The sequence below is a fragment of the Amblyomma maculatum genome, chromosome 1 (genome assembly GCF_055883805.1).
Source record: "Amblyomma maculatum isolate TAMU_Amacu chromosome 1, ASM5588380v1, whole genome shotgun sequence".
NCBI lineage: Eukaryota > Metazoa > Arthropoda > Arachnida > Ixodida > Ixodidae > Amblyomma > Amblyomma maculatum.
The window spans coordinates 55,779,989-55,793,043 of record NC_139344.1 but is presented as its reverse complement, the minus strand read 5'-3'; the positions used below and the strand labels follow the sequence as shown (position 1 = coordinate 55,793,043).

The window sequence follows — 13,055 nt, the reverse complement described above, 5'->3', positions numbered from 1 at the left end:
TCACAAGTGCAATGGACCTGTAACTACAGTGACAAATTGGCGGTTTTTGCTAGTTTCAAAAATGGTACAATAATTGCTTTCTTCCAAGCCTTGGGATATTTCCAGATATTCATAATTTTTTTTTTTTTTAATTTTAAAACTGCTCCTGCTGCAGGTTCTGAGAGATGGGCAAGCATCTTGTAGTAATGAATTTTGCTAGAGCCGGGTGAAGTCTGTTTAACAGCAGTTAGTATATTCTTAATCTCTTGAAGGGTAATTAAACCCAATTTTAAGACTCGTTGGCATGGCCATTTGTAGGCAGCTTTAGTTTTTTAGCGGAGTTTTTGTATTAAAAAATAAAAAAGATGTCTCTGTGCTGTAAGGAACCGGTAACTTGACAAAAATGCTCCCTTAGTATATATGCCTGTTTGTTGATATTTGCATATCAGGGGTTGTCAGAAACGGAACTGAGTACGCTTGACGCAAAGGTGAGGACAATTTGCTTTCTTTGAATTTCTTCGTTGTCACACTCAACCTTAATGCTGTAAACATCCGTTACAATTTGTTCTTTGAAACCACCTAGAAGTTCTTGTTCAGTGACACACTAAATGTTGTCTGAGATGACTCCACGGACAGTCTTCAATAAGCTGTGTGGGCAACTCCTACAGGAAATTCTCCAAATACTTTTACTTGAGAGCTTTTCTTGCTGGTGGTGACAGAGTACTTTTAAAAGGAGGTAGCCATCTGCCAAGTTGCAACCCTGGCCTATAGGCTTCCAAAGCACCGTCGAGCGGCGCTGCTGCTCCTGACAGCGAGCGCCATCCCTGACAGAAAAATAGAAACCAGGGATACACGCGGCGGAACCACCTAGACATCCTGCGCAAGTTTTCTCCTTTCGCTCCCTCGCTTCCGTGCACATGCAGAGGTCTCGCGCTGCTTTGTTGCACGGGCGCACACTGGACGCTGCCAGCTCAGCTCGCTGCCTTCACGGCGTGCGCCGTGCGCTTTCTCTCGCACGCGCACGCGCCTTGCACGCGCCCCCGCAGGCGCACCGCAACATGCCACCTGCATTCCGTCTTGATTGGGCAACCTGACGCGTATTTTCATGAAGGATACTTAATTATAGGGGGGTAACTTTTTATTCACCTCTGTACTGTAGAGCAGACAACAGACGGGGATGAGTAAATATTGATTGCGAATGCGTCCCACGTTAGCAAAAACGTAGGAAGTGCATCTCCAGGTAAGTCCGCTATGTAAGTATATTGTCGTATATAATATGTTTAAAAACTGCTAAAGTATCATCGGTACTGTGAAATAAAGTGGCCCTGTCGTTGACCGTCGTTTTGGCCTGTAGCATGCGACCTATATATGAATTTGTTTTTTGTTATTGCGGCATTACCAAAGAAATCTTGCAGTAGAAGAACAAGTATACAGTCCGAAGGAGGTGTTTCTTCAAAGACAAGAACGCTACCAATCTCATAAGCACATGCGTGCTCCGTGCGCTGCACGCGACGTAACCGGCTCGCTGGCTCGGAAGGCAGGTGAAATCCAAGCTTGTACTATGTAGTGTTTTATTTCGGTTCTTATTAAATGGTTGTGCTTCATTTATGATAATATTTGGTTTGAACTCACGAACCCTGTGACGCGAATGGGGTGCTCAGTGCGAGTAGTGTCAGTCGAGCCATACCTAGAATCACTTTTGTACTGTACTTCCGACATATCTTCGTTATTAATAATAATAATAATAATACGATAATTGGTTCACTTATTGGCCAATTTGCGAAAATTTGTAAAAGCGCCTCAGCAAGGCATGTTTTCCAACGCCGTCCCCACCCCCGAAAAAAAAAAAAGGCCTCGTTCCTAGATATTTTTTCGGTCAATCTATAAATTAAAGGCAACTGTGGACACTTAGGGCACATTCACACATCAATCTCAATCGCGGACGTCGCATCTGTTGATTTGGTTGCTTTCAGAGCACTCACAAAGCAGGGAGAGAGCACAGAAAATCGGCAAAGCTAGACACGCGGGGAGCGAAGAGCAGGATAATCTTCCATCCTCTTCACTTTTTATGCATGGTGTTAAACCACTGTACTTTTTTTATGCCTCTTCAAGCAGTCTTTGTTAACTGTCAACATTTCTGAGCTTACCAAGAAAGGGAAATTGGTTCTTTTCGTTTCCACAAAGAACTCGAGACTTCTCAGAACGCTGTCATGCGGTAGGAAAACAGGTCTTGCGGACACGCTTCCAAAGGAATCTGCAAAGTTGCACACGTGAGCCTCGTCTTTTGGTGCTTCGCCTACTATTGTGGCGTCCCATGACACAATGCTTCTTAGTACATCCGTTTCCCATCAGCGGAAGCATTTTTGTATCGCCAAATAACCGCCAGGCGCAACGCGATCGCCGCGCGTGCACAGGAAGCTAGCGGAGTGTCCGCTCCGGCTAAGCCCCATCGTTTCACATTTCGCCACCACGCCAGGAATGCGGCGCTGCCGTCGCGCGGCGAAACTTGAGCTTGGGTTCCCTATAGCCTCAGGTAAGGTCTTTATATCAAGAGTAAGTGATACAGCATCATTTCAGCATCTTTGATGTGAACGACATGAAAACATGAAAAATTTTGTTTTGTTCTTCCCAAAAAATATTGCAGTTGTCTCAGTGTGCTCATTTTTGGCGGGAGGGCAACCATGAGAAAGAAGTTTGAAAGCTATGAAAAGTCAGCTGTCCAGCTACAGTACCAGCTGCCTGCCGTGGAGCCCAACAAGGGAATGGGACAGGAAACTTTGAAGAAAGCCCTGCTCACGTCAGCTGTGCATTGCAACTATATAATCAGATATGACTTAACACAAGGTTAACCTTCACCCCATGGAAGTAGAAAAATTCCAAGGCAAGTAGAGGAGACAGGATAGCTATCAGAAAGAAGATAGGAAAGCATAAGATGGAGGGGAGGATAGGAAAAGGCACCTGCCAATTTCCCCCAGTTGGGTCAGCCCAGAGGTGCTGTCTACAGGAAGTGGGTGCCAAAGTGGTAAGTTGCCTTTGAAGTAAAAACACTCGGCATTGGCTCAGCGACTAGCATCGCCTTTTCACTGGACATAGCAATGCTGCGTAAGGCTATGCATGGGTGCTTGGGGTACGCGATGTCACACAGTATACAAAAACATTTGCTTTAACAGACGTCCCTTGAGGGGAAGTTAAATGAAAAGGTTGAAATAACTCACCGCCCATGTTTCAAGGTAGTCCACATCACTAAAGATGAAGTCACCAGCTTCATTTTTAGGGAACACCTCTCCGCCTTCCTGACAAATCAGAAAGAAGTTATAAAAAAATTTTCTCTTAATAGTGCAAGCACAAATTTTTTTAAAACCTTTAAAGACAGTCTTGACTGTGATACCACATGCGCAACAAGCATATAATTAGGAAAGGCGAGTCATTGCACTCATGAAACTGAAAACATAATGAAAAGAGCTGTAAAACGTTCTGCCTCGGCATGCGCTGACATACAGGCTAATAACCCCCAGAAAAAAAAATATATTTATTTATACATTTAAATTGCCTTGCTGTGAGCAAGTAATACTTCATGTTCTACTCTAATAATACCCCAAGCAGCACATAAGTGTTATGGAGAATAACTGCAAAGCTCCTGTCACCTATCCGGTACGTAAGCTAACTTGTCACCTATCCACACAACCTCTTCAGCAAAGCACAGTTTTCATGCCTTGATTTAAAAATTCGTGAAATGTTACAATAAGATAACTGACCATGCACAACACATAAGGACTGCATGCCAGAAAACTGAAGCTTTGCTAAGATGTTTTCTTGGCATGCCATAATGTTGCGAGCTGCTTCCACTTTTCAAAAGTCATTAGCAAGATGCCACACTTCACAAGTGTCATAGAATGTGTCAACACAAAACCAAAAATGGCAATACCAATTACATGCAAAAGCAAAAAGGGGACCTATAGTGCTATGCTTAAAAAAGCAAGACATTCTCATTTTTAGGGATTGTTGAAAGCTTCCAGTTACCTGAGGTGGAGCTGTAAACTCAGCTTTCGGGTCAGCTGTGCATATAAGGAAGGACTCTGAAATCGAACTCAACTACATACACCCTACTTGACGTGTCACAAAATTTTAGCTCGGGTTCCTTCTCAATAACTATCCTGACCACATACTCGTTTCTGGTTCTGAATTCAGTAGGTTGTGTTAGATAGCTGTAGACAGTGCTTAAACTTAAGTGCGGGGAACATTACATTTTAATGAAAGGAGTTTGGTGCTTTCTCAGTGGTTTGCGCTATTGCAACAGATAATCGCATGCAAATCTTACCTGGTAGCCCATTGGCCAATGCATCAGATAAAGGTCAAAATAGTCAAGGCAGAGTTTTTTCAGAGATGATTCACAGCACTCAAACACCTTGCTCCTGCTGTGGTAGGTGTTCCAGCACTGAAATGTTGTGGCATAATCTATTCAGTTTCCAGCGAAGTGCTTGCTATAGCGATACAGAGCTTGAATCAAACTGTTTACACATACAGCCGATTTCAGATATATTGAACTAGAAGGGGCACCACTAAATAATTTGATATGCCAATACTAGTTCGATACATGAAGCGTACCAACAGATGAGCTTCTCTGTAACCCAAAAGCATGAATATGATGCCCCCTTCCTAGCGACGTGCTTCCTGCAGCGACAGATTGCCTGTCAATGTACTAGCGGTGTATTCAGGACCACCTCGCGCCAGGCATCAAAAAGGGGGGATGCACCTTCACGTGTGGGTCAATCAGGATAAGTGCGTGTTCCAAATATCTGGCAAGGACATATCAGAGGTCAAAACTTGCACCACATGGCACAAGTACAATTAGAGTCGAGGCTCGCATCAAAGCTACAGTGAACAATGCTTTCGGGAAAGCCCCCATTGATCATAGGAGGTCTAGTTCTGTTACAGGTACACTATAAACACAATAATAACTCAATTAAAATTAGGGTACCATTGTTTCCTACGTCGCCTTTAGTAGCGAGGCCGACCATGCGAGAGATGCGGCAAGCCTTCGGTCAGCTAGACTGGCTTCACCACACAAGAACCAGTACACCAAATCCTGGCTTTCTCACATGACAACAGAGTTCCATTGAAAACAAGCACGCCAGACTGATGGCCCCTTGCATCTGGACTCAAAGTTCACATCGTCCCGCAGTTCTGCCAGCAAGCGACCAAGGATGCTCAGTCGACCCGGCTTCACGCGCACGATAAAGTTATCATGGAAACGCCATTCGGAGAAGTGGCCATTGCAGGGGGGTGATGTGCCCCATATGGATATACCGAAATTTTTCCTAGATGGGAGTCCAATAAACGCGAACAACATTAGTATACTTCTGCGTAGGATTTTCAAGGGAAATATCCCGAGAGTTCAATAAAAGCAATAATTTGATATATCCAGGATTGACTGTAATAGTCAAACAACACTCCTAGCCTCGAACTCACAAATAAATTAAAAGCCTGCTAAATAGGCTAATAGTACTCACAAGATGCCAAGCATATCATTAAATATTTCAAGAACTGCAGAGGTCAAAATGCTCTTCTTCATGAAAATGTACTCACAAAGTGATTTATCATTACTAGCAGCAATTGGCAGAAGTCAAAGGAATGCCATGACAGTTCTGCTCTCCAAAAACTATGCTAAAAGGCAAGCTTCCGAAGCTGCAACTACTCTATGCAAGATAATTTGTTTCCACAATGACGACATGCTCAGCAGCAGCTCAACAAGTAGTTCTTCAGTCCCAAGTTACGGCAAGCCCCCAAGATTTTCAAAGGGGATGTACAACCTCGACAGGCATACCTCAGTAAAACATACTGAAAGGATTGCTGCTATACATTTCTCACAAAGCTCACTGAAAGCCCAGGCAGCTCCAACTTCACTGTTACTGCTTTCCAGTCAACTTTTTGCACATAACCATAAACAACTATTCTCAGAAAGTATAACAGATTAGGAAAGTTGGCTGCTTACAAAAAAAAAAAAAAAAAGGATGAGTGAAGACATAGTACTGTGCCTGTGATCCCTTCTTTTGCCTATGATAAAATCACCACTGTAACGTTTCAATCTATGGCTAGCAAAAGATAGTACGACTCTGGAATCCTTACAGTAACATAAAACTAAAGCGAACAGCTGAATGCACTTGAATCCATGCCGAATGCAATCATAGCTTCTTACACTCTTCCTCCTCGAAATTTTTCTTGAACTCCATAACATGCAGCACAGCTAAGATGTTCCTTCGCCTACGTTATGAAACAAGAGCACGTGCAGAGTGTGCCCTGCTCTTCGTTTTCCTCGATGAGAAATTAGCAATTGCAGTGTTTCTTGCACTTTAACATTCATGCAACACCTGACACTGCTTGGAGCCAAATAATTACTAAATGGCAAAAAATTATGTCAATGAAATGCAAAGATTGGCAGGGCAATAAAATATAAGCCACAAAACAATACAAACTTTGCCAGTGATAAAGAGGTCCTCCCTTTTCACAGCGCCATCCTTAATTTTGTCTGCAATGGCTAGGCCAACCTCTTCCTCATTCTGGTAAGCAAAAGCGCAATCTATGTGCCTGTATCCTGCATCAATGGCAATTTTCACAGCTTCGTACACTTGGCCAACTTGAGACTGGAACAGAAAGAAAACGCAGCACAGTGGTATTGTCAAAGAGTCACATTTAGCTAGGTATAAAAAATGTGCTAAGAGCTCTAAACTTTACACAGCTTTTCAGAGAAACTTAAGACATCAGCATGTAGGAATAAATTACTTCCCTGGAATGCATAAAAAGCCCACATAGATAACAGGATACCAATACCAGTATTCCACGGTAGTTGGGAGCTCACAGGACACGACGTGCATAAAATTCATGCCAAGAAATTAAAATACTGCGTACTCACCAGAACAGTGCGCCATAGTCATGGCTACTGCAAGCAACGTTATTTGCTTGCTAGATATCCCAGGATGGATATGCTTCTTGCACAACGAAACAGTTATTGCTTCACATTCTTGGAAAAAACACAGGAAGTGCGGAATTACTTGGCACCTAAATCTTTTTTCAGATGACTGCATTTTTTACACCTCACTAGATCTGCAGCTAACCAAACTTCACTTAATAAAAGCTATGTTGGAGTTTCAGATCAATGCACAAAATGGAACATCTTAAACGCTGATAAGTACTAAACATCCCATCCCCCTGTATTTGCAGGAACAAAACTGTTTTGCAACCTTCTTATTCTATATATTGACAGTATAATCATAGACGATATTCACATTAATAACACTTCCACTAAATCTTTTAAGTACTATCTGGTTTATTCGACTCAAGCTTTCAAAGGCCCCTTTGCATTCGGAGCTGGTAGCATATAAAATGTTGGTGAGGCCATGTTTAGGGTACTGTCTGTGGGACTCTTTTAGAGAAAGGCACTGCCGACTTAGAACAAGTTCAAATTGCCACGGCCAGATACATTTGCAAGAGATTAAAAAGAATTTTGATACTGTGACAAATGATTAAGTATATTGGTCTCGATGTACTCTAAAACCGTGATGTGCAAAATGAAGGTTAAAGTGCTTGAATTTTATACAATACATGAACAATTCCATTACTCTTCATACCTTGAGTACAAACTCGTGTTTTGATGAGAAAATTTTCTGAGAATATCATGCTCTAAACAAAACACCTAATTTTTCAATCCTTTTTAAGAACATAAGTGACTGGAACAAAATGCAGAAACATACTGCCGATTGTTTCAATGTTGATGTGTTTAACACAAATATGAAGAAGATGCTTGTGCAAAGTTATTCCTGTTTTCATTCAAGCATTTCATACCTTATTTAATGTACTTAGTTCTTATTGTTGCCAGTTGTTGCTTTTGATGTACTCATTATTTGTAACAACTTTTTCTTTGTGCCTACTCCAGTAAAGTGCCAAGCAACTCTGCAGTATTCTGTAATAACTAAAGAAACAATGATAATCAGATATGCTCAAGTTAAAGCAATCCAAGAATTACGCCTATCATTGTGCTTCAAGAAATAAGAGTCTTTTCGTTAGCAGCTAGCTTTATGTCCACTGCAGGATAAGGACTGCTCCCATTGGCCTCCAAATAAACCCTCATCTACTACTCACCAGACTTTTTACCACCACTGCTGAGCTGATCTTTTAGACCCTACTTCATTACCCTAAGGGACCATCAGTTATCTACTCTTCATGTTCATTCCCTGCCATGCCCATCTCTTCTCAATTTTAGCCTTGGCATCATTAACTCGTGTTTGTTCCACAATCTATTCTATTCGCCTCTTGCCCTTAAACCCTTTCACTGTCACGAACATACCGGTACGTTTTCACGCTCCCCCCCCCCCCCCCCCCCCCCCACACACACACAGTGTCACCGTCACCGATGTACCGGTACGTTCTCTAACGTGCGTTCAAAATTTCACGCCTGTGTACGGAGCTGGCGCACTTGGACAGGCTGCGCCATCTGTAAAATCTTTCTACAAGTTCATATTTTCGCCCCGCACTGTGTTGGTATGTATATACTGAAGATTATGGAGCGACCGCACCCGCCCTCGCCACCTTCTTTACTGGGGGGCTCAGCGCTAAGCGATCACACGGCGCGTGCGTTTTGCGTCGCGTGCATGCGGTTACGGGTTCAAGGGTTGTTCTGCCATCTGCCGCAGGTTTTCAGGTTTTTATTTTTATTCTGTTGGCATGTCTGCTACGACGCGTCACGTTCAGGGGCTCACACCGTTGCCTCTTCAATAGGTCGACAGATGACTCAATCACTGCTTTCGCTCTCTCTTGCCGTGCCCTTGCTTGCAGCTAGCAGCAGCAGAAGATGTTGTTTTAGCCTTTTTTCATCTCCCTCTGTCATCTTGATTTCACGTGCCATTTCCCTCCGTTGTGCGGGCCACCGGTAGTGCGCCTTCGTGCGCGCAGTTACTTTCGGATGGCTGACCGCGCGGGACCTTCGACTGTGGACTGGAGCGATGGCTCTTTTGACTATAAATTCGAGCCGAGCTCGAATTCGGACTCTTGAGAAGTATCAAGCAGTTTTTTTTCTTTTATTATCTTCATTTATCTAATTTATAATCAGGCTGATAGTGATGATGATGTTAATTACCAACACCTGCACGACACTGAAATGTGCATATTCCGTAGACTATGTTATTTGTATAGCAGTCATAATCAACAATAAATCTCTATGCTTGTTCCCTGAAACCAAGCCGACACTGAGGGTGCGTAACGGCCAGAAACGCCCGACAGCGAAAGGGTTAATGTTACCCTTATCACTACTTTCCCCACAGCTGCTGAGCCTTTCCAATATCCTACAAATTTCTGCCCTATAAATGCATACTACTTTAATACAAACATTATATACTCTCATCTAGGGAAATGAAGTGGGGGACAACCTCCACTTTTAAAGGTATAACGAAACAGTGTTAATAACTCCAGTACATGGCTTTCCTGACAAAATCCTCATTTGCGTATGTGCTTTGCTCCTCACTTAAGCATCAGCCATCATCATCATCAGCCTGACTATGCCCACTGCAGGGTGAAGGCCTCTCCCATATTTCTCCAATTAACCCGGTTTTGTGCTAGCTGCATCCACTTGACCCCTGCGAACTTCTTAACCTCATCTGCCCACCTGATTTTCTGCCGCCCCCTGCTACACTTTCCTTCCCTTGGAATCCAGTTTGTTACCCTAAGTGACCATCGGTTATCCTCTCTTTGCACTACATGTCCTGACCATGCCCATTTCTTCTTCTTGATTTCCACTAGAATGTCAGTAACTTGAGTTATTTCTCTGACCCACTCTGCACGTTTCCTATCTCTATCTCTTAATGTTACCCCTACTAATTTTAGTTCCATAGCGAGTTGTCCTCAACTTAAGTAGAACCCTCTTGGTTAGCCTCCACGTTTCAGCCCCATAGGTGAGTAAAGGTAAGATGCAACTGTTGTATACTTTCCTCTTGAGCGATACCGGTAAGCTGCTAGTCATAATCTGTGAGTGCTTGCCAAATGCGCTCCATCCCAATCTTATTCTTCTTGTTATTTCCTTTTTATGGTTCGGATCTGTGGTTACTACTTGTCCTAAGTAGACATATTCGCCTACTACTTCCAGTGCTTCGCTACCTAACGTAAACTGCTGTTCCGTCCCAAGGCTGTTGAACATTAGCTTAGTCTTCTGCATATTGATTTTCAAGCCTACCTTTCTACTTTTCCTGTCAAGGTCACCAATCATTCTTTGCAGTTCATCTCTTGAGTTACTTAGCAAGGCAATGTCATCAGCAAATCGCAGATTACTGAGATATTCTCCATCTACCCTTATCCCTAACTGCTCCCATTTCATGTCTCTGAATACTTCCTCTAAGCAAGCTGCGAATAGTACTGGGGAGATTGTGTCTCCTTGCCTGACACCTTTCTTTATGGGAATTTTGTTACTTTCTTTATGCAGAACTATGGTTGCTTTGCAGCCAGTATATATATATCTTCCAGGACTTTCACATACGGCTCGTCTACCCCCTGATTTCGTAATACCTGCATCACCGCCCCCTTAATCACTAACCCCTTAATTTGTGCCTCTGTTATCTCACACATACTTATTAGTAATATAGCAGCAAGTTACCACATTACAAGAAAAATCATGCGGCACAGATACCAACCATGCATTAACCAAACTGTACGAATGTGCCTGCATGGCCCAGGGATAGCGTATCTGACTCGGGATCCAAGGATCTCAGTGGATTCGGTTCCCTTCCCCCTTCCAACTCAAAGGAGAATCACATAACTCGCCGGCCATAGAGGCAAAACCATGCCCGTGATTTTTCACTCACAATACCAATGCCAGATTTTCTGGAAAACAGGGCCATTAACGCTGTTGCATTAATAGTCTGCGAATAATGGCTCAATGCTACAGAGGGTGGCAAGTTGAGCGAAAAAGCTGTGCTAAGTGTTTCACAATATATAATCTTTGAAGTCCGCATGTCAGCAAACAAGCATTGAAATGTTGTGCCTGTAGAGATAGATAAGTTACTAGACCTTTGATTTCTAGCTGTAATGCACATTATCCTTTGTGGCAGCCACAGTTAGAGTGATGAAATGGGAAACTAAGTTAAAAGCCAAACATAAATCAATTACTAAACATAACACATGGCTTTGCCATGTGCTTGATTAAGACTTTCTGCCAACATTGAACTGAAAGAAATGTAATGCAATCTATTTTTCACGTAAGCACCAAACTTACCCTCCCGCTAATCTTTAGCATGCAAAGATGCAATTTTTCTCCTTGGTCCACCTGTGTCAGCTTCTGTGAGCTCCTAATTCACAGCTGGTTAGAGTGGCTATCCTTGATGCAAAACTTCCAGATGTCAATTGCACATTTTGCCTTGAATTAAGTAATGGCTGTATCTTGTTGCACCATGTCTTGAGTTAACCCAGCTGTACAGTAAAGTGATGAACTTTTGGGGATATAGCAGGCAGCATATGATATATGCACTGTCAAAGATTACAATCAACAAGCAAAAGTATCTTAGCATCCTCGAGGCGACAGATACGTTGGCTTAAAAAAAAAAAAAAACCTGTGCCAAATGTGTACAAGAAATGATAGTAAATGCTTAATGCCTTAACTGTGTAAATGCCATTAATTTCTGAGTTGGTGCTACATGCCCAGATTAAACGTCATTATGTATGCCACAGTGGTGGTAATGTTTGTATGCCAGTCAACCAGTTCTGATGAGCATAAAAGCTCATCAATGCTGTCAAAATGCAATATTAAAACTATTTTGCAGAAAACGCCACTGCACTTGTATGACAAAACCAAAACGTAACCACGAACTTTCATGTCGACCCCCAAGCTAAGTGTATATCCTTGAGCAGTGGTGGTAAAAACAGCAAGTTTGCTATGAAAATGGTGACTTATCTGACTGAGGGTTATGACAAACATTAGCTACCTGATAGCAGGTTGTTTCAACAAAGTTACATGCTCTTCTGCACAAGAAATTGGGTGAAAGCACACATTTTTGAGTCAGATGAGTTGCGGTGAACTCAGTAGGTTTCAAATGAGAGCAAGGCTAATGCTATTAATGCTGTTAAAATATAAGGCAGTAAGCATTTCATGCCATTAAATTTATCTGCGTGGAATGTGCACAAGGCCCTGAGACAGGGTGACCTACTGCAAGTGGAAAAACATACTTTATTCTGGTCCTTCACACAAGAATACTTAGTGAGACCGTGCAACCACAAGGCAGGAAAATGTGTTCTTTCGCCACTTAGCCATGAATCCCTAATCTAGGCAAAAGTCTCAAAGGGACACTGAGGAAAATTGAAGTCTGCCTATATAGATCGATTACCATATTCTGTTGACAAGTGGCTATAGTTTAACCGAATATGCTTCTTTAAGTAAAAAGAACAAAAAGAAATGAGAACCAAATATTGTCAACAAAGGCAGCTTTTACAGCTAAACTACAATATCAAGTGCTGTTTTGCATGCGCATATCCGAGCTTGGGCCATGCACAATTCAGTTGCAGCCAACAAAGTCACAAAAAGCCAGAGATATTAATTTTACTGAGAACAAAAATTGGATGAAATTCCCGCCAGTGTCCCTTTAACCCACATCACATGTCAATATGCATATTTGTGTCTTTGATAAAAGATGCAAACTACTAGAAATAAGCATGCTGCACATCTTTGCTCCTGTACTGCCTACTATTATATTTGAATAGTTTTAACAGATATTCATCAAATTCTACTGTTCTGGCATCCACACACATAAGAGCACCCAGAATTCAGTTTATTTAAAACCAAGCATCCTATTTTGCACTGTGACCTCCTATGCCCCGCAATGTGGCTAAGCAGGGCAACCAACCCATTTCCTCAGCCGCAGATGGTATCATGTGTGGAGCACGGCAGCTGCAAGGCCTACATATAAATTTTTACTGCAATGAAGAAGCCAAGCAGACTATGTGGCTCATTTATGCTGAGCTAAGTATTTCACACAGCCTTCAACTCTTCCATGGTTTGGTGCACGTCTTGAACCTTTTTAATTATGTTATTGGATGGTGCCCAG

At 42.5% G+C, this 13,055-nt stretch overlaps 1 protein-coding gene across 2 annotated transcripts in view; it reads right to left on the bottom strand.

Annotated features, from left to right (window-relative positions):
* LOC146202409 (aldo-keto reductase family 1 member B1-like) overlaps positions 1–13,055 on the bottom strand; it is a 59,520-nt gene that overhangs the window by 45,362 nt on the left and 1,103 nt on the right. For both annotated transcript variants that reach the window (XM_084588159.1, XM_084588158.1), the window contains exons 3-5: positions 6,453–6,620; positions 4,298–4,414; positions 3,195–3,272 (exon numbers count right to left, since the gene is read on the bottom strand). In XM_084588159.1, the coding sequence (XP_084444285.1) occupies positions 3,195–3,272; positions 4,298–4,414; positions 6,453–6,620 (363 nt within the window). The remainder of the gene's footprint in view (positions 1–3,194; positions 3,273–4,297; positions 4,415–6,452; positions 6,621–13,055) is intronic.